Source organism: Morus notabilis, unplaced genomic scaffold, assembly GCF_000414095.1.
Source record: "Morus notabilis unplaced genomic scaffold, ASM41409v2 Scaffold329, whole genome shotgun sequence".
NCBI classification, from domain to species: Eukaryota; Viridiplantae; Streptophyta; class Magnoliopsida; order Rosales; family Moraceae; genus Morus; species Morus notabilis.
Window position 1 is genome coordinate 1,349,761 of NW_010358084.1, and position 21,045 is coordinate 1,370,805.

General features: G+C 35.5%; 2 protein-coding genes across 2 annotated transcripts; one reads left to right on the plus strand and one right to left on the minus strand.

The window, feature by feature from the left end:
- The first annotated feature begins 4,000 nt into the window (after window positions 1–4,000).
- Window positions 4,001–13,700, plus strand: LOC21409986 (protein CTR9 homolog). Its single transcript, XM_024161417.1, has 24 exons — window positions 4,001–4,324; window positions 4,440–4,506; window positions 4,657–4,851; window positions 5,302–5,402; window positions 6,278–6,331; window positions 6,505–6,621; window positions 6,717–6,780; window positions 6,897–7,111; window positions 7,649–7,733; window positions 8,203–8,303; window positions 8,425–8,517; window positions 9,133–9,201; window positions 9,331–9,423; window positions 9,575–9,841; window positions 10,083–10,163; window positions 10,241–10,399; window positions 10,513–10,608; window positions 10,771–10,872; window positions 10,982–11,089; window positions 11,179–11,403; window positions 11,978–12,250; window positions 12,359–12,430; window positions 12,719–13,042; window positions 13,274–13,700. Exons 1-24 carry the CDS (start codon window positions 4,184–4,186, stop codon window positions 13,445–13,447), a joined length of 3,276 nt encoding a protein of 1,091 aa, XP_024017185.1. The 5' UTR covers window positions 4,001–4,183; the 3' UTR covers window positions 13,448–13,700.
- Window positions 13,701–15,712: 2,012 nt separating this feature from the next.
- LOC21409987 (growth-regulating factor 6) lies at window positions 15,713–18,105 on the minus strand. Its single transcript, XM_024161447.1, has 4 exons — window positions 17,516–18,105; window positions 16,931–17,417; window positions 16,014–16,513; window positions 15,713–15,828 (listed from the first exon to the last, which is right to left on the minus strand). The coding sequence occupies exons 1-4, from the start codon at window positions 17,691–17,693 to the stop codon at window positions 15,821–15,823; spliced, it is 1,173 nt and encodes a 390-aa protein (XP_024017215.1). The 5' UTR covers window positions 17,694–18,105; the 3' UTR covers window positions 15,713–15,820.
- Window positions 18,106–21,045: the final 2,940 nt, after the last annotated feature.

The following is a 21,045-nucleotide window of genomic DNA, read 5'->3' on the forward strand; positions in this document are numbered from 1 at the left end:
GCTAGTTTTTTGAAATTCGGGTTCGGGCAGTCGGGCAAACTCGGGCAGCTCGGGTTTTCAGGCAAATTTCGGGCAAAATTCAAAAAACTAGCCGTTTTCGGGCAAGTCGGGCAACTCGGGTTTTCAGGCCGAATTCGGGTAAAAATTCAAAAAACTAGCCGTTTTCGGGTATTCGGGTAATTCGGGCACCTCGGGCGGGTCGGGCAAGTCGGACAGGCGGAAAAATTCGGGCAAAATTCAAAAATTCGGGCTTCGGGTCGGGCAATTCGGGCACACCCAATTTTCGGGTCGGGCAGTTCGGGCTTGGTCAGAAAAATGCAAAAAAATCCCGGCAGACGGCGGTATACGGTGGTTAGACGGCGGCGGGCAAGAGTGGACATGTCAAATCCGGGCTGCCCGAGCCCGAACCCGAATTTCTTGCTTGGACGGGCGGGAATTGGGCCGGCCCGCCCGAGCCCAAAAAAATTCGGGCTTCGGGCGGCCCGCCGACCCGAAATTCCAGCACTACTCATGATTCTAATCTATGAACCAAACATCTCCTAAGTGTTTGGTAAATTTTTTTTTCAAAGTTGTTGTGAATACCAAAAGTAAAAATTTAGGTGTTTGATAAACTATGGCTTAGTTTGGAAGAGATTTTGGGAGCCCAAAATGAATTCTCTATCTAGCTAAAGTTATTTTTTGTGTTTGGTAAAAGACTCAAAAAGTACTTCTTCAATAATTTGTGTGAAATTTGGGCTTAAAATCAGAAGCAGCCCAAAGGCTGCTTCTGATTCTAGATTGTGCGGGAATCCGGTTTCATTTAATAAAAATTTCATTAATTCCCAAACTATTCCTATGTACAAAATTGCTATGAAGATGTATAATGATTAAAATAGATATACTTTAATACACATATTTATAATTAGTTTTATCTCTATTTTTATAGTCAATATTTATACATTATAATACTAAAAAATTAATTTTTATTTTATTAATTAAAATATCTCTAAAAAATAAATTGGTTATATTCAATAAGATAAATTATATATCTTTAAAGAAATTGAATAACGTAAAAAATTAAAGGTAAATTATTTTTCAAACTTGCAACATTATAATAAAAATAATTATTAGAATTTAGCATAATATATTTATTAAAGATTTTAAATTTTTAAATAAATATTTAAAATAAAATATACTCTTTAATTTGATTTGGAAGAAATAAAATGAACTGATTAGGAATTAAGTTTTATTATTAGGATCATTTTAGTAAATTTGGACATTAACGGCATAAGCTGTTGTGAAAAAGCAACCCCTAATCTGCTTCTTAAATTTTGCTGTGGGACAATAGTTTTTAAAAATTACTTGATAAAAACAAGATTTATCAAACATCTTAACTTGCTGTAGCTTCTTAAAAAAAGCTAAAAGTAGCCTTTAAAAACGATGTCAAATGGGCCTATGTTAATCATGTCAAACAATAAGAAACTATTAATTAAGGGAGAGACTTTCAAAAAAAAAAAAAAGGGGAGAGAGCATTGTTGTCTGAGCTAGGAAGGGTAGAAAAGATTCAGAAACTGTTGAGACAATTCGCTGAAGCAATCCTCTCCTCAGCTCGACATGGCGAAGCAGCAAGCGGCCCCATTCCTAATCTCTTGTTGAAGAATCCGGACATGATTTCGTTAATACAACACTGCATGGTGTTAATGAAAGACAAACACTTTTGTGCTGATTCCTCTGGAGTTGGCAGAGATGGCGGACGACGATTGATGCGGTGACGAATTTTGCTCGGGAGGCTGGCAGTAAGTTATGGATTGAGACCAAAGATCATGCACACGGGAACCGGCGCACTCCTCTATGGCGTTGTGAATCAGGAAGTTACAACAAGGGGAGTTGATTGGACTGCGATCAATTTCCTGGTGTGCAATACAAATATGTGTTTTGGCAATTCGGTAGGGCACTCGGAGCCTGTGGCAGCGTCGAATAAGGTGGAGGAGGTGGAGATGACGATGGCAGTGGCAGAGACTAGTTCTGCTCAGGATGTTGACAATATGCTAAGGCTTCAGGATAAAAACGATCAGGCCATTCGGCATCGGTGCACTCGGCGGATGCGTTGAGGAAGAGGGCACAACAAGTGGAGTTGATTGGAGTGTGCTAGTGTTGGAGAATTTGAGTGTAGATGATGAAAAGAATGTAGAAAGCAACATGGTTTGAGGGTATACGAATACTTTGTTTTAAAGTTTTATTTGCACTCATTTCTCAAAATTTGTTAATGAGTTTCTATTGCAAATTATCCTTAAGATACAACAAACCTTTAAACACAATATTTATCAATAATATTATGTTTCAGAATATGAATAAAGTCTGTAAATTTTTTGGAGATTATTAAAAGACAGAGAATGAAAACACATATTTCAAACATTACAACCATTCATATAATAGTACATTTTCAATGTAAATGTATATCTTCACAGATTAATATATCTATTACAACAATTATATATATTACTAATAGATGTTCAGATATGTGTGAAAACATATCACCAATGGTTGCAATGGTTCAAAACGTTTCAGATCACAAAATACATTTTCGTATGCAGTTTCTGCAGTATGGGCATTGCAATGGATGTTTTTCCCGCTGCAGCGCACAAACCAATGCCAACAAGCCTTAAAGGGCTGCACATACCCGCTGCAGCGAGCTTCCTATGCATTGTAGCGCGTGGAAAATTTCTGGCAGACTGCAGCGCCCATTGCTGCATAGACAGTACCGTTTGGTGCAAACGGTGTTGTCTCATTCAGTGCATTGTGGAATGCGCTACAGCAATTTTGCTGTTCAAAACAGCTTTAAATATATTTTAAACAATCTAACAAATGTGTGATTTAATTAAGAGATATATTACAATCTCTCTAACAATTCACGTATAACCAGCAAACTGGGGCAATCATGGAATTGTGTAATGCGCAGCGGGGCAATCCCAAAAATTTGGATCCCGCAGCGGCGTCGGCAGTTGATCAATGGGCTTTGGGAATTTTGGAAAATCGAAAATGAGTATTTTCCTGGACGACTGCTTGGCGGAAGGCTGTCCGACTGTGAAAGCACTGAATGTGAACAAGAAGAGGACGAAGATTGAAAGCCTCTTCATGTTTGCTGACAAAAGATTATGATCTAATTTTCTCTTTTGCTCTCGAAACAAAGAGAAAAATAAGTTATGCAGAGAAGTTTTTGGTTGTGAGTGCACTTATATAAACACTATATATAGAGACACTATAAAAGTCGAGTTAGACGAGGAGTATTCTTACGTAGATTTTTATATATTGAATATTCAACCCAAGCTTTATCTTTCCTTTTTTTTTTTTTTTTTTTTTCCTTTTTTTTTTTTTTTTTTTTTCCTTTAGCTTTCTTTTCTGTGTGTGCGTTTTATTATAATTTGTCTTATTTTATTTTTTAAAGCTTATTATCAGAAAGTCAAAGCTAACAGCCTAAATTAAAATGGAATGGAAATTCCTGTGATTAATTATTATTATTAGAAAGTAAAAGTCAATATCGTAAAGTAATGGACTGTAAGTCCGAAATCTTATAAGATTCGAAGGTATATTGCCTACATGACTTAATTGAGTCATAATACATACTTTTTTTTTTTTTTTTTTTTACTTACTATAAGCTGCGGATAATATAATACATTTTTATATCGCAAATTGTTACTTAACGTCAATAGTTTAGGTTTTCTTAGATTTCATCTTGCACAATACTTTAATTTTACAAGGATATTTATTTCTGACAAATTAAGTGACATAGATGTTAAGTTTATGTCATTGGATGACATAAATGTAAAGGTAAAGTCTTTGGAGTAACATTTTTGTATTTCTCCCTTAATTTAGGAGTCAAACTCTAAAAGAAAAGAATATTGGGGGCCAAAGTTAGCACTCAGCAGGAAAAATTCGCAATATCAAAAACTTCCGTGGCCGTTTAAGAATAACCAGAAACCCGCCAAGAGTTCGCAAAAATTATCAGAAAACCTACGAAAAACGTAAAAATTAAGAAGAAGTCCAAGTCAGTCTCCAACTACAACCACAGACCAGTGTGACAAAGGAAGTCGAGGATCCAAAACACACCCCCACACACTGGCCTTCACAATTCTCTCCAATTTCAGAATTCTCACAAAGAATCGCGAAATCTCGACGGAGCTAGGGTTTCGGCTGCCGGAGAACAATGGCGTCCGTGTACATTCCGGTGCAGAACTCGGAGGAGGAAGTGAGAGTCGCTCTCGATCAGCTCCCCAAAGACGCTTCCGACATCCTCGACATCCTCAAGGCCGAGCAAGCCCCTCTCGATCTCTGGCTCATCATCGCGGTTCGTTCTTCTTTTTTTTTTTTTCGAAATTTCAATGCTTTTTTCTATCTTTTGTATTCTTTTTCTCGGTTGAAATTCCGAATTTTTCCAATTTTTTCGCTGTTTTGTGTTGCAGAGAGAGTACTTCAAACAAGGAAAACTCGAACAATTCCGGCAGATTTTGGAGGAAGGGTCAAGTCCTGGTATTCAGTTTTTTCGCCTTTGTAACTAGTTTTTTTTTTTTTTTTTTTTTTTTTTTTTTTTTTTTTTTTTTTGTGTATTGAATTTGTGGAGAAAAAACGAGGACTTGTTCGTGCGGTGCTTAATTGGTTGAATTGGCTTAATTTTTGCAGAAATTGATGAGTACTACGCTGATGTTAGATACGAGAGAATTGCAATATTGAATGCTTTAGGAGCGTACTATAGCTACCTTGGAAAGATTGAGACTAAACAAAGAGAAAAGGAGGAGCATTTCATCTTGGCCACGCAATACTACAACAAAGCGTCGAGAATCGACATGCATGAGCCTTCTACTTGGGTTGGAAAAGGTGGGTTAAAGCTTATTTGTGTTGTATATCGAAACTAAGATTGGAGTGCAAAAGATACACTTAAGTATATATTTACAACCATATTCTAACCCTTCTGAATCGGGAGAATGATTTTTTTTTTTCTGAGATAACCTGTTAGGAGTTGCTTAATAGAAGTTCCTATAGGGAAATTTTGGCCCTTGGTAGTGACACATATGAGTGCCTTAGTTTCAATTTTGTTTTCATTCTAGCGTGAATGGTAAACGACCTTTTGTGGGGATATCTCATCTGTCTGACATCTTAAGTTGCTGTGAATTCTGATATTGAATCTTGAACTTTGTGGCTTTGACTATAACAAACCTGTAGGTTTGTATCATTGTTAAACATTTTAAAGTTATTTGTCAGTTGACGGCTGAGTCATGCCTAATGATGCTCTGAATTAGATCTCTTGAACCCGTTTTCTTTTAACAGGTCAGCTTTTACTAGCTAAGGGGGAAGTAGAGCAGGCATCTGCTGCATTTAAGATTGTTTTAGATGGAGATCGTGATAATGTTCCAGCCCTCTTGGGTCAGGTATGTCGATTTGTTCTTCTTGATAAAGCCCTTTTTGGTAATTTTAATTTATCCAAAATTATTCCCCTTTTTTTTTTTCAATAATATGGCATAACCACACAGTATAAAATAAATAAGAGGTGAAACTATTAAAGCACAAGTACAAAATTTTATTTCAAATATCCAAGGACACCTTGTCCTTTTCATGATTATTCTTTTTTTTAGTTTTTTTTTCTTAATTTTTATTTTTGAGAAAGAAGTAGTTCATTTTCCCTTTAATGTCGGCTAGGACAATATCCACATCTCCCCTTAAAGAACCTCAATCTAGTTGCATTGCATCGAGCAGTGGCCTGCTATGTAGCCGTAGTTTCTTCAATTTTACTGCTTTGTGGTCACCAAAGTAATGAAAGCTCATAAGCTTATGGCCCATTTGGTTCAGAGGTTTGAACTTAAATTAAAATTTTTGTGAGAAAAAACACTATAATAAAAAGGTTTGAATTGTGGTTCAAACCCATGGACCAAACGTACTATTAGAGTTTTGTTCTCATTTTCTCAATTGTCATTTTAATTTATAGTTTAAAACAAAGCCTTATTTTTCTTCTTATTTTAAATACATGATAATTCAAGGAATGAGAACTTTCCAAGTGTGTGATGCTAGCTCTGAGAAAATCATGAGTTGACTTAAAAGAAATATGGGTGCCACCTTGTTCATAAATTTGTTGAGTCATCTTAAATCGAGGCTTCGGCTTTTGGATATTTAACATTAAGATATTAGAGATTGAATAACCTGAAGATGGAAAAAAGGGGATCATTTGAAGCTGGTTTGATTAGGGAAGATATACCTTTTTCTGTTTCTTTTCCTTCCCCCTCATTGTATCTTGTCCGGGTCTCTGCAGGCATGTGTTGAATTCAACCGTGTACGCTATTCGGATTCATTGGAGTTGTATAAGGTTTGTCTTTATTATTCTACCATTTTCTCAATATCTGATATTTGGCATTTTTTTTAATATATTTATAAGGACCAGGGCATGTGACCAGCCCTCTATGAGAAATCTGTGTTTCTGGATATTTGTGGAGAAAATCGATGTTACTTCTGACTTTGTATTATTTAAATTTTGTAAAGAGGGTCCTGAAAGTATATCCCAATTGTCCTGCTGCTGTAAGACTTGGCATAGGTCTATGTCGTTATAAGTTGGGTCAATTTGAAAAAGCTCGACAGGCATTTCAAAGGGTTTTACAGGTAATGATATTATCTATGTTTGATGAATTTTTATCCTAAGGATGCATATTTTTTTGACGATGCCACTGTCTATTTTTAATTTTATATTCTTGCAGTTAGATCCTGAAAATGTTGAGGCTCTTGTTGCACAAGCAATTATGGATTTAAATACACATGAAGGTGAATTAGTGAGCATCTATATATTATAATTGCCCTTATGCTGAATGGCGTGTTTGTGGAAATAAATTTCTGATGCTTCAGCTGTCTAATTCTAACGTTGTCTTATATATCTTCAGCTACTGGAATTAGAAAAGGGATGGAAAAAATGCAGAAAGCTTTTGAGATATATCCTTACTGTGCAATGGCTCTAAATTATTTAGCAAATCACTTTTTCTTCACGGGTCAACACTTTGTGGTTGAACAACTGACTGAAACTGCACTTGCTGTTAGCAACCATGGACCGACAAAGTCACATTCTTACTACAATTTAGCACGATCTTACCATAGCAAGGTTGGATGAGCAGTATCTTTCTTCTTCTATTATTTTATTGCATTGCTATCTGTATACATGTGTGCATGTGTATGCACGGATGGATAGTTGTAGGTAAAAGATTTCAATTGGACGAAGATTTTTACTATGTTCTTTAGAGAAATCTCTCTCTTTCTCTCTCCATTCCATTCTACGTACCATTCTACCTCATGTTATGGACTCGAGTGAAGTCAATGCGCAAGGGTCCTTCATTTTGTTACAGCCAGACACCCTCAGACTAGTGTAAAGAAGTGATTAGCTAGTCTTCCTGCCTTAAATATGATTTACGAGAGCAAGTCGTTTGATTTAAATTCCTTTTTTTTTTAATATTTGTTTGTAAGAATGAATTTAAAAGGCTGCTACTGGAATGATCTGTTTTCTATTTTTATGCCTTCCGGAACAGTTATTTATAGCTCCAGTTGTACAAGACTCCAAGTCGTGCGTTTCTTTTTCCTTAATCCTTTGGCTTGTGGCCCTTTTGGTTAGTAGTGGTAGTGACATTCTTTTGCTGGATTTCAGGGGGACTATGAAAAGGCTGGGTTGTATTACATGGCATCTGTCAAGGAAGTTAATAAGCCTAACGAATTTGTATTTCCTTACTATGGTTGGTAACATCAATCTGTCTATTTTACAACGTTCTGTGTATTACTGGGATATTTTGGCATAGTTTTAACCCTGCTTTTAAGATGAAAGATTTAATATTTCTAATGTAGAGGAATTTGTCTATTTTGTTTGATGCTAAAGTGTCTTTGTTCTATTGGCATTCTTGTTGACCATGAAATCATTTTGTTTATATTAGTTAATTTCATCTGCTATTGAGAAATGCATAAGCAGTAGAATCGTTGAATCTTGAAGCACGCGTCATTGTGTTTCTTAAAATACACACACGTGCACACACATACAAGAGGGTTTGACATTTAGAACCACTGGCAGCGTGCACAATAGATTTGACTCGACAGTTTTCAATATCTGTTCTAAACCAAAATATGCATGGTGCAGAACATTTGCTCTTTCGATCCATTGACTCCCATTCTCTTTTTTACTTCTTTGTACTTACTGGATATCGGTGACAGGGTTGGGACAGGTACAATTGAAGTTGGGAGATTTTAAAAGTGCACTAGCAAACTTCGAAAAGGTTTTAGAGGTCAATCCTGATAATAGTGAGACATTGAAAGTGAGTTGAAAAAAGGCATTTTGGAAAATTAGGCATGATTCCAATTTAATCTGATTATATTTCTTGTTTGCTCTAACGATTTCAACGTAATGAGGTATTCCCTTTGTTTTTTCCGCAATAGGTTCTTGGGCACATTTATGTGCAGCTGGGGCAGACAGAGAAGGCCCAGGAATTTATGAGGAAGGCTACAAAAATTGATCCACGTGATGCCCAGGTAAACAATCAGATGTATATTTTTTTTTATTACTTCAACAAGGTGTGTTATTCAGATATATGCTACATCTGGTTTGTTGAGAACCTGTTTATATGATGTGTAAGTGTCCTTGTGCCCCACACTTATTTTGATGATTGTGGAAGTTCCTAAACCTATAGTAGGTAACTTTTGCTCCATAAAATTTGTTCGAGTTATGAAGAATGTGTTTCTTTTGTTGGTTAGTTTCCTCTGAGTCCATGTGGTCCCTGTTCTTCATTTCCTTGTTCTTTTTCATTTTCATGCATTCACACGTCTAAATCATTAATAAACATAAGTTCACTAGAGTTAAGCTGGGTCTGCATCAACTTTAAGATTGGGAATGGGGCCAATGGGCTTGTCCCATCTCTCTCATCCCTGCCAAAAACAATGCTTTGTTCCATTTCTCACAGGTAGAAAGAACGGTTGATTAATGCTTGTGATTTGAGGTATAATGGAGGCCATAGAAAATTTTTGTTGTGCGATCTTCAAAATTTTGTCGCACAATCCCTTGGTTATATATATTGGAGAACAAACAGCAAATTCCACCCTAAAAACTGACTAAATTTTTGGCAACTTGTCTGTCCTACTATGATGCAGGCATTTCTTGACCTAGGGGAACTACTAATATCATCTGACCCTGTAGCTGCTCTGGAGTCCCTAAAAACTGTAAGGAGCTCATTTCTTACTTCTGAACAAATAAGTTGTCTCTACGGTGATCAAAGCCCTTTATATATATGATTTTAAGTCTGTTAGTTTCCTGTCTTTTACTCACTCAAGATTGTCAAATTGTTGCAGGCTCGTACCCTTTTAAAAAAGGGAGGTCAAGAAACACCAATCGAAGTTCTCAACAATCTTGGAGTTCTCCATTTTGAAAGGGGAGAATTTGAGGTTGGAGCAGTTTCCCAAGAATACTTCGGAAGTCTTTATGCTGTTGTTGTTACTTTTGTGTGGTTTCGAATATCTTTTTCTCTTGGAAGTTTGTTTGATTGCTATGCTAAGCCCTGTTAATTAGCGTTAATTTATTTTTCTCTACTGTCAGCTTGCTCAACAAACTTTCAGGGAGGCACTAGGTGATGGAATATGGCTTGCCTTCATTGATGGTAAAGAAAACCCTCCACCTGTTGATGCTAGTGCATCAAATCTTCAGTACAAAGACCTGCATTTATTTCAGCATCTTGAGAAAGAGGGTCGTGTTGTCGATTTACCTTGGAACAAAGTTACAACACTATTTAACATGGCAAGATTACTCGAGCAGTTGCATAACACTGAAACTGCGAGCATATTGTACCGTCTGATCTTGTTTAAGGTAAGATATATTTGTGTTTTTGTGCATGATAAGAGTTTGTTTTACGCAGTACTTAAATGAGACTGCAGTTAGACCAGAAGGGGTTACTTTATAGCAGTGTGTCAGTAACATATTAGTTGTTTTACCAGTGTTTTTCTCTTTTGACCTTTGGGTGCATGCTCGCTAAATTCATGCATGTATTTTTTATTACCTCCCTTCGTGGGATTGGTGTTTGTTTAACCCTTCTGCTCCAACGTTGCAGTATCCAGACTATATAGATGCTTATCTGAGGCTTGCTGCTATTGCAAAAGCTCGAAACAATCTTCAACTAAGCATTGAGCTGGTTGTTATCCCTATAACACTTCCCCTTTTGATTCTCTTCCTCGCTCAAACAAACATACTTAAAAGAACTTTCTATAGGTCAATGATGCTATGAAGGTGAATCAGAAGTGCCCAAAGGCATTATCTATGCTTGGAGACTTGGAATTGAAGAATGATGATTGGGTTAAGGCAAAAGAAACCTTACGTGCTGCTAGTGAAGCAACAGAAGGGAAGGATTCCTATGATACGCTGTCTCTGGTCTGTATATTTTCACTACAGTGTTATATTGAAATTCCATGGAAAACTTATTATTGTAACTTGTTACTCTTAATTTTTGTCTTCATCTCACACGCAACTTTGAAATATTTTAGGGGAACTGGAACTACTTTGCGGCTGTCCGTAATGAAAAAAGAAATCCTAAGTTGGAAGCTACACATTTAGAAAAAGCTAAGGAACTTTACACAAAGGTATCTGCTTATACTTCTCTTTTCTTCCCTTGCATGCCAAGTTATTTTTCTTCCACGAAAACAAAGTACATCCTATAATAAATAATTCAGGAACAAATTGTTTTTATGCATCCCATTTTTTGTTTTACATACACAGTATATTCAAATGTTGCATACTTGTAGGTTCTAGCTCAACATTCTGCCAATTTGTATGCTGCAAATGGCGCTGGAGTGGTATTTGCTGAAAAGGGTCACTTTGATGTTTCAAAAGATATTTTTACTCAGGTTAGTATAAATTTTTCACGTTTCAAAGGGCCATGTTTAATTGTGGTTAAAATTTGTATTCTGAAGTTTTAAATCTGTTTCTGTATTGTTAACATCTTAATTATTTTAGGTTCAAGAAGCTGCAAGCGGAAGCATTTTTGTCCAGATGCCAGATGTCTGGATAAATTTGGCGCATGTTTATTTTGCCCAGGGCAATTTTGCGTTGGCTGTGAAAATGGTCAGTTTGCAGTATCCTATTTTATGCATCTTTATGTTTTTCGTTCTTTTAGTGACTTGCATGTGTTGACGCCACTTGTCATCTTGCAGTATCAGAATTGCCTAAGGAAGTTTTTCTACAACACAGACTCTCAAATTCTTCTCTATTTAGCTCGCACAAATTACGAGGCTGAACAATGGCAAGACTGCAAAAAGACTTTGCTGAGAGCCATCCATTTGGCACCTTCAAATTACGCACTGAGGTTTGATGCAGGTGTTGTGATGCAGAAGTTCTCAGCTTTAACCCTACAAAAGGAAAAGAGGACTGCAGATGAGGTTTCGTTCTTTTTTTCTTCTGTTCCAATAAAATCTTGTAGTCCAATAAATGTTTTTTTTTTTTGCTTTCTTTATTTGTTTCACACAGAGGCACATTGACTTGATGTCATGAAATATTCTGGGGAGGGAGAAAAAGGTTCTTAAACGCTGTCATTTGCTTCACATGGGATATATATATATACATATATGTATGTATGTATGTATGTATGTATGTTTAGTATATGGTATATGACAAGTGACAAGTGCCCTATGGATACACTAAATGAGAATGTGATGTCCTCGTAAATATTTATTGTTAATGTAATTGGAGTTCATCCTATTGGTTTTTCTTTCTTTTTCTTTTTTTTGTTTTGTTTTGTTTTTTTTTGAAGTGAAGTTCCTCCTATGGTTAAGGTGATGCATTGGTGAAAGAAGAATTATACAGCTAGATTGCCTTGTTTTAGATTGTTGGAGTTGTAACTCTATTAACTGCATTATAATCATTTGACTTGACTTGCCTTTTCATTTTTGTTAGAGTGGATCTTTATTACATCTCATTTTTCTTTTTTCTCCTTTTCCATGTATGCATTTATAGGTGCGCTTAACAGTTTCAGAGTTAGGAAATGCTGTTCGTGTGTTTAAACAGTTGTCTGCCTCTGCTGCTTCAAACCTTCACTTTTATGGGTTCGATGAGAAGAAAATTGATACCCATGTTGAGTACTGTAAACACTTACTTGAAGCAGCAAGAGTTCACCTAAAAAATGCTGAACATGAAGAGCAGAAAAACCGGCATAAACAAGAAGCTCTTCGTCAGATGGCATTGGCTGAGGAAGCTCGTCGTAAGGCTGAAGAGCAGAGGAAATTTCAGGTCTTCTGATCATGCTCTCTACATCTATTATTCTTGCAGTGAAAATGTATGGTCAAATTAAGTTGTAAAAAAGTTTACTGATACAGTAATACTTTTGTGTGGAAATAGTTGGAAAGGAGAGTGCGAGAGGATGAGCTGAAGCAGGTGAGGCAACAGGAGGAGCATTTTGAGCGTATAAAGGTAAATGCTGTAAATTGTATTTATACGCTTTTTTACATGCTTATGGGTAGGCCCTCATTTAGGATTATGATAGCATAATTTGGACAGCAATATGTTGAGGAATGGAAAAGCAGCGGCTTAAATCTATGAATTTAAATCTCTAGTTCCAGAATTCTGTTCACAATTTATTCACATGCACACACACACACACTACCCCAATAGGTTGAGGAAACACTTGCTAATGCTAGCATTTAAACTTGCTTCCAAAAAGTTCTAGTTCGTTATTTGTCTATGATTTTGTACTTTCAGGAGCAATGGAAAAGCAGCACATCTGGTTCTAAGAGAAGGGACAGGTCAGAGATTGATGATGAGGAAGGTGGAAATAGTGAGAAGCGGAGGAGAAAGGGTGGAAAGAGGAGAAAGAAGGACAAGCACTCAAGATCACGTTATGAAGCAGAGGATGTGGAAGCAGAGATGATGGATGATCAGGAAGAACTGGAAGATGAAAATGCCAAGATGAATTATGGGGAGCCTGCTGCGCAGATTAATGACCAAGATGATTATGCGGCAGAAGAAAATGCTCGGGATCCTCTTGCAGCAGCTGGGCTAGAAGATTCCGGTGCTGAGGACGAGGTGGAAAATTTTCGGAAAATTTTCTTCCTATTTTTTGCTTTCATCTTTTAACAATGAAAAACTTCTATGTTTCAGCTTGGAACTCTAGTAAACCCAGTTTGGTAGTGTTAATGCCGTTGCGCGATGCCGCGCCATTCTATGGCTGAAACTAGTCTGATTACAGTTTTTTTCGCTCATCAAAATGCCATTACTTTTCTACCGGCTGGTTGACACTCCTCTTTTCCTTTGAAGGTTGCACCTGAATCAGCAGCTAATCGGCGAAGCCGTGCATGGTCAGAATCCGATGATGATGAGCAATTAGATAGGCAGCCAGAGCCTGGTGAAATCAGAGAAAATTATGCAGACATGCCGGGAAGTGACAGAGTTAAGCTCGATGAAGAAGGTGCCATCAATGATGATGATTGAGATCCACAGTCGAACCGATGTTCAGGAACAAACCCAGCAAGGTGAAAGCCTTGGTTTGGGAGACCGTCATAATGTTTATAGGTGCCAATATATGCTCACAGCTTTAAAAACTTATCACAATCTGTATTTGTACCTTGAAACTCGTATTAATAGAAACAATATTCAGCTAAAGCTTATAGTGCCTGGCTCCTAACAAGTTCATTTTCCGAGTGTTATCATGAGTTTCTATACATTGACTGCACAATTTCAGCAACGATGGCTTAAATTGGTTCTTTAAGATTCCTTCATTTTATTTTTGATCAGGTAAAAAACGTAGCTAAACAAGGTCTTACCCCCAACAAAAAAAAAAAAAAAAAAAGGGCTTCGGAAGGAAAAATCTCTATGTGAAACAGAATTTTCTCTTTAATCTCTATAAATGTGTTTCTTTTTTCCCTTTTCTTTTCTTATTCTTTGACAGGGTTTTGGGTATAGTGACTGACGACAGGAGAGCCAAATAATTTCTCTGCCAAACTGACTAGTGCGGAAGTTTTTTTATAAGCCTGTAAAGACTGAAGCCTGTCATCACTTCTTTCCTCTTTTTGGATTAATGCAACTACAGATGCAGACCCACTTACTTCCACCACCAGATGCTTCAGGACTATTTGGACTTGTGCTCTTTCTTTTTGTCTCTTCCTCTGCACTGTTTGGCTTGCTCATTTTTGTGACTAAAATCATGTTCCAACTCTTTAACGCTTTATTGTGGGGAATGAGGCACGTATGCCACAAATTGATTATATACTATTCAGCATATCTATTAATTTAAAACAACCTTAAATTATTTGTTGGCTACCACCCTTTATCTGGCGGTCTTTTAAAATTTTAAGTATTTTAAGTTCTGTTTGGTTCATGGGTTGAACCAATTCAAATTTTTTATATATATAAAAAAAAAAAAAAAAAAAAAAAACACTTTACGGAACATATTTCAAGCTTCTCTTTCCTTTTGGTTTACTGGGAAAGCAATACCCTTTTGGAAGTCTTGATCTTAAAGGCTGTAAAAACTATTCTTCCCTGTTAAGCCAACATTTGGGGTGAGATTTCAACTCATTGCTCATTTTCATTAAAGTAGAAAAGTGCAGCTAGATTTGATACATATGGGGGATATGCACGAGTGTCGTACTAGTACCTGGAATAATGTTCTTTTATATGTTTCATTTCCTGCCCAACTTTTTGAGTATTTGGCACATGGGTTCAGGATCGTAAGGAGTCACTTGCAACCTTGACTGCAAAAAGAGTTCCCCTACCCACTACTCTTCCTTTTTTTTTTTTTTTTTTTTTCCCTTCCTTCCTGCAAAGAGAACAGCAAAGGGAAAAAAATAATAATAAAAGAAAATCTTGTAGAAGAAAAATACATTTAGTTCATAAATTTAGAATTATTCTCGTTTTACGTGTATTTTTTATAAGAGAAAACACTATAGATAATTATAAATCATAATTTAAAATAAGAGACGAATACAGAAAACAAACGTCCCTGGCCATTAAATTGTTCCTCACTTGTATGGACCCTTACTCGTACAGTGCTCGAAAGAGACTTTAGAAAATGGGAGTCATTGGCTTTCTCTATTCGCCTTTCTTATTTATTAGACGAGGACTAAAACGACATAAACCTAATTAAATTACTGGTTTACTCCTGACCCTAAATAGCATTAGATTAGCTGATGAGAAATTACTTCATCGTAAAGTTTTGTATCTTACCAAATAGTGTTATAGTTATATATGACTGTACATGAACTACAAATGTTCAATGTAACGTGGAATGCTAAAAAGAACTCGAGCCTATCCAAGAAAGAAGGAAACTACTTTTTGCTTGTCGTCTCTTTTTGGCTCAGCATTGTAGGGAGAGAAGAGTTGGCGAGTAATTAATTCATTTCTTGTCGTTGGAAGACCACAGGTTGAATCTCAACTCTTACCGATACAATTTCAGTGATCTCAGAAGCGACATATTAGCAAAACATGGGACCATCGGTCCCTCAACTATGGTTATAAATAGAAAAATGTTGAACAGAACACCCCATAAGATAATCTTAGCAACAATAATCAAACATGGTCGAGTCATCTCAATCTATTATGAACTAAAGAGGGATCATCATAATATATCAACCAAAGAAGCTAGAAACATTGGATTCTTCATTGGGTCCAGTTCAAATTCTCAAATAAAATTGAAACAAAAATAATAAAGAGAGAGAGAAAGAGAGAGAGAGAGAGAGAGAGAGAGAGAGAGAGAAGTAGTCCTTTAACCTCGCACAAAAAATAAAATACAATAATAAAATAAAAGAAGCCCCACCAGTTTAAGTACAATTTGGCATTTCTCTCAGGAACCCAGTACAGGAAACTCAATCAATCACCTGCAAAACAAAACAAAATGAACTTGTAGCCATGATTCCCAACTGGGTCATTAAAAAAAGGGAAAAAGATTAAGAAAAAGAACAAGAACAAACAAACCAACAAGCAAAAAGTGAATCCAAAAGAAACACCAACAAAACAATGAAAGTGTTTGGTAAAAAAGAAGAAAATTATCTTTCTCAGTTACCATTATGGATCCTGGAACCAAAGATTGGGAAGTCATATGAAGAAGAGTTCGTATTGGGAATCGAAATGGAGAGCTGTGTTGTGGAAACAGATCCACTGTTGGAAGATTTGTCGTCCAAGTCAAGCCACGAGTCCTTTTCCTTCACTGGCCATTCGTCAAAGAAGTGAATGGTCTTCTGAGCAATTTCTTCTTTTCTCTCAACCTTTTTCAGATCACAATGCTCTTGTTGCTTATAATAAGCTTGTGTAGAAGCACTCTGAAGCTGCAAATAAGAATGCTCGTTCTGCAAACCAGAGCAAGTACTTCTCTGCTTCGAAGAAGAAGAAGATGAACAACTCATTGATAGTACTGGCGTGAGTTGCCAAGAATCATCCATGGATGAAAATCCCCTCGTAATAGTCCCTGAAGAAGGTTCTTCCGAGAAAAAAGCATGTTCATGTTCATGGTCATGATCATCACGATCAACCTCTCTCATTCCATACACATGATGATACCTATTTCTTCTCCACCATTAAGAAATTAAAAAAAAAAAAAAAAAAAAAAAACAGAACATTTATGTATAACCTCAAAATAAGATGCAGTTTAGCTCGCAGTTTGAACCATAATTAAATTTTTTTTGTTAATAGTGTTTTCTCTCGGCCTTAGGTAATATTAACCAAACTTCAACATTTTTTTTTTTTTTTCAACCTCTCTCATTCCATACACATGATGATACCTATTTCTTCTCCACCATTAAGAAATTAAAAAAAAAAAAAAAAAAAAAACAGAACATTTATGTATAACCTCAAAATAAGATGCAGTTTAGCTCGCAGTTTGAACCATAATTAAATTTTTTTTGTTAATAGTGTTTTCTCTCGGCCTTAGGTAATATTAACCAAACTTCAACATTTTTTTTTTTTTTGGTAAGACTTGCTAACCTTAAGTCCGAGTCAAAAAGCAAGGATGTATTGCTGTCTTGAGATGGCAAACCAATCATACCATGATGAGGCCTAGAAGAAGATGTGTGGTGGGGATGATGATGATAAACCAAAGAGTTATTGTAACAAGGGTATTGGAGATTATGGCGGTTTTGGGAGTCATAAGATACTGAAGAAAGGGAGTTATTAGAGTTGGGTGTTTGTGTTTGTGTACTAGTAGTCGTGATCATATTGGAGAGGTTATTCTTGTGTGTGATTGATGATGATGATGAGATTGGTGTTTGTGATGCAGAAGTTGTTGGTGACTTGAAAACTTCCACAGGCTTTCTTGAACGGTTCTTCCCTCTATGCATGTGTCTTTCACAGTATTTTGAATCCGGAAACGCCTCCTTTGAACACCTCCATTTCTTCCCATCTGTTCTTCTGCACCTCCCGGGCTCCGGGTCTATTTTTTTCCCCAACCCCATTTGGAAACAGTTCCACCCTACTGCATAATACGCACACATATACATATATATATGTGTATAATCAAAATCGTAAATGTCAAGTTAAAAAAAGAAAAGAAAAGAAAAGAAAAAGAATTACCATGTTGAGGGATCAATAGCTTGGAGGAAAGTGAAGAGTCCAAGTAGGAATTTTTGATGGTGAAGAGAAGATCAGGAGGGATGGGGATCCCAGAAGCCATGTACTTGAAGATGAGAGCTTGGTGTTCCAGCTCTTGCCACTGTGATGCTGTGAAGGGAAACCTGTTCCTTCCACTCATAATAACACTGTAATAACAAGCAAAAACCAAAACAACAACAACAACAAAGAAAGGAAAAGTTTCAAGCAGAAGCAAAAAAACTTTGTTTGTGAAGAGACTAACGAGAGACAGGTTCAGAGTTCAGAGGGAAACAGGGGAAGCAGGTGTGTTTGCTAAGAGAGAGAAGCAGAGAAGAGGAGAGAGAGAGAGAGAGAGGGGTTTGGAGTGGAAGAGTGTGAGTGAGTGACTGAGTGAGTAGGTATATTTATTTCAGGGACCATTGAGCTGCAGAATCTTCTGTACATGGATACAACTAATGGTTCTGATTATGGTGTTGCATGCCCACCTCTTTCCTTTACTCTCTCTCCCTCTTTCTTTCTCTCTCTTTCTGCACCTCTCTGTTGCTTCTGGTTCTTCTGCAGTCTGCAGCTAAGCTGCCTCTGTGGCAGCTCTTGTCTCTGACATCTCTACGGAAACCCATAAACTAAAAGGAAAAGTTAAAAAAGAAAAAAACAAATAAATATCTTTTTTTCAAATATCAAAAGAGAGAGAGAGAAAGGAGAGAGAATTTATTATTATTATAATGTTGGTGTCTGAAGCCAATGCCTTGTCTGAGGAGGATTGTACGGGTTTTGGGCTTTTACTACTACTAACTCTTTTTACTTTTTTTTCTTTCTCTCTGATTCCTTACCTCAGAGGCTCACCTAGGCTTCGTTTCGCAGGAGAGATAAGAGTATGAACGATGAAAAGAGTTATAAAAAGATAGAGAAAATTATAATAATTTTTTTATGTTATTTGATAAAAAAAAGAGAGGGTTAAAAAAATAGGTAATAATTATTTATTTAATTATTATATTATTAATTTTAGTTTTTATTAATAATTTATTTTGAAGAATAAAATAGTTTTTTTAATTTAAAATTAGATGGGTTGATTTTGATCCGTTTAATTTATTGATTTGAATTTTTAATTTGAAATAATATGTGATTTTATGTGAAATTTTTTTACTGTAATAAAAAAATTATATGTTATTATTTTTAAGAATTTTTTACTGTAATAAAATTTAAATTTTAAATTTAAATTGATAAAATAAATAAAAATCGTTCTATTAATAAAAAGATTCAAAATAATAGGTCCGAAATGAGACTATCTCTCTCTAAGTTTTCTCTTTCTCTCTCCAATTCTCTCCAACTAAATAATAGATTCACCCAGTCTCTCCATTCCTCTCCATCTCTCTTACCAAATATACCCTTACAAATTGACCTTTTTTCAAGTTGGGGAATATGGATTCAGAGCAGGTGTGCACTCTTTCAGGGACTTCTGATAAGCGCAAGCATAATAATAACAATACAAACTGGACCCCTCCATTTTCAAAGTTTTCCTTCCCTTTTTACCCTCTTCATTTATTGCACACAAGATATGTATACTCATTTCTTGTTTATTTTGGCTCTAATGCTTCAGATCACAGAAAGCAGCCCAGAAGGGATATGCTGCCTTGTTGCTTTGCTTGTCCTATTTTTTTCTTTTTTATTTTATTTTTAGTTTATGGGATAATGCACTTTTTTTAATATTAAATTTAATCAAAATCACATCAAAATAAACACACGTGAAACTCATAGTCTGTATTAATAAAATATTTTTTATAGTAAAATTCTCATCTTTGTCTGAGCAAAATCTGTTTTGGCCAAATTACTATAGCATTTAACCTTGTGCCTGTGATATCAAGGGCGTTATTCCCTCGTGGAAATAAGAAAATATTATGCATTAAAAAAGACAGACTATATGATTCCCTTTGATTCTTTTTTTTACATCTTAATGTCTTGAAATTTCTTATTTGATTATGCTATAAAATGTGTCTACAACTACAAGTACATATTCTTTAGCCGTTGGCTTTTTTCTTAGGCGCTTTCATATGAAAAACATGTAAAATTGTTAAAACCATTTTTGACGAGATAGTGTATTTTTCCACACCTACCGTAAAGCTATCCTTTTTTCTTTTTCTTTTTTTCTACCAAGAAAAAAAAGCCTCCTTTAAATAAATAAAAAATCTTTTTTTTACCAAGAAAAAAATAGCCTCCTTTAAATAAAAAATATATATTTTGAGGACACTAATATCCAACATTTAGGACCTGTTTAATTCACTGATCTAAGTTTTTAATTTAAGTTGAGATGTAATTTTATGTGAGAATTTTTTATTGTAATAAAAAAAAATATGTGATTATTTCTAAAATTTTTTTACTGTAACAAAACTTAAATTTTAAACTCAAGTTGATGAAACACGGCCTTAAACACCTTAACTAATAAAAGATACGTGTCATCTTTGAAACTCATACATGGAATTCAACTTGTATTAGTGTGTGAAGTCAGACGCTACTAATGTCCCAGTGCCATTGAAATGAAAAAAGAGACACAAGACACGTCAATTTAAGTCTCGTTCATTTCACCGATTTAAGTTTAAAATTTAAGTTTTATTACAGTAAAAATCTCTAAAAAATAATCAGCTTTAACTTTTTTATTACAATTAAAATCTCTTGTATAAAATCACATCTTAACTCAAATTAATGAATTAAACGTACTTTTAATAAACGTGTAGAGTATGCCATCCTAGGAATTGGAGCTAGACTTTTGAAAGATCAGATGCACGAGGGTCATAACTGCATAGGTTAATTTATTATTGTTTCCACCGAAAAAAAAATCAATTTACTGTTTGTTTTTTTTGGTGCTTTTTAGTATTTGCATGACCCAAGGCTGTTTGTGTGGTAAGAAACAAATTGCGTCTTGTATATCTAAGTTAAATCAAGTTAAATAATATACAAATCTAATAAAACGTAATGAAAATTGTTTCTTTTTGCCAAAACATTCACCGCTATAACGTTCTTTTCTTCTTCTTTTTTTCATTTGAAGCCAAAAGAAAAAAAAAAAAAAAAAAAAAAAAAAAATTAGAGAGAGTTGTAAGAGTAAAAAGAAATTAACATTATTTAGCTGGCAATAAATCCACTGAAACTATTCTGCTCAACTTTGGCAGTGGTACAAAAGGCAGTGAACTCTGTGGAACTGTTGCTATCCCCTGGCAGGCCAAAACACATGCAAACGACCTTTTTTCGTACTAAAAGACCCCACTGAGGTGTGGGATTCTGAACATCTCAGCTGCATCTTCTATATAAATTCCCTTTTCATATTTCCCTAAGTAACTCTTGTTCCCAGACAACAGTACAATACTTTCATTTTCTTCCTAATCTACTTTCAAACTCAAGATTTATATTAACAAGAACTAAATAGAAAACAAAATGGCCTGAGTTAAATTACCTAGGTAGAAACTAAATAGAAAAATTTAAACAGAAATTTAAATTTTATGAGAAAAACACTGTAATCAAAA

Excerpts from the sequence above, each read along its gene's own strand:
- LOC21409986 (XM_024161417.1), top strand. The coding sequence starts at position 4,184 with ATGGCGTCCGTGTACATTCCGGTGCAGAACTCGGAGGAGGAAGTGAGA. Across the intron at positions 7,734-8,202 it reads ATTTGTATTTCCTTACTATG|GGTTGGGACAGGTACAATTG; the intron begins GTTGGTAACATC and ends TATCGGTGACAG. Across the intron at positions 12,251-12,358 it reads AAGAGCAGAGGAAATTTCAG|TTGGAAAGGAGAGTGCGAGA; the intron begins GTCTTCTGATCA and ends GTGTGGAAATAG.
- LOC21409987 (XM_024161447.1), bottom strand. The coding sequence starts at position 17,693 with ATGAGTGGAAGGAACAGGTTTCCCTTCACAGCATCACAGTGGCAAGAG. Across the intron at positions 17,418-17,515 it reads GCTATTGATCCCTCAACATG|TAGGGTGGAACTGTTTCCAA; the intron begins GTAATTCTTTTT and ends CGTATTATGCAG. Across the intron at positions 16,514-16,930 it reads CTTTTTGACTCGGACTTAAG|AAATAGGTATCATCATGTGT; the intron begins GTTAGCAAGTCT and ends ATGGTGGAGAAG.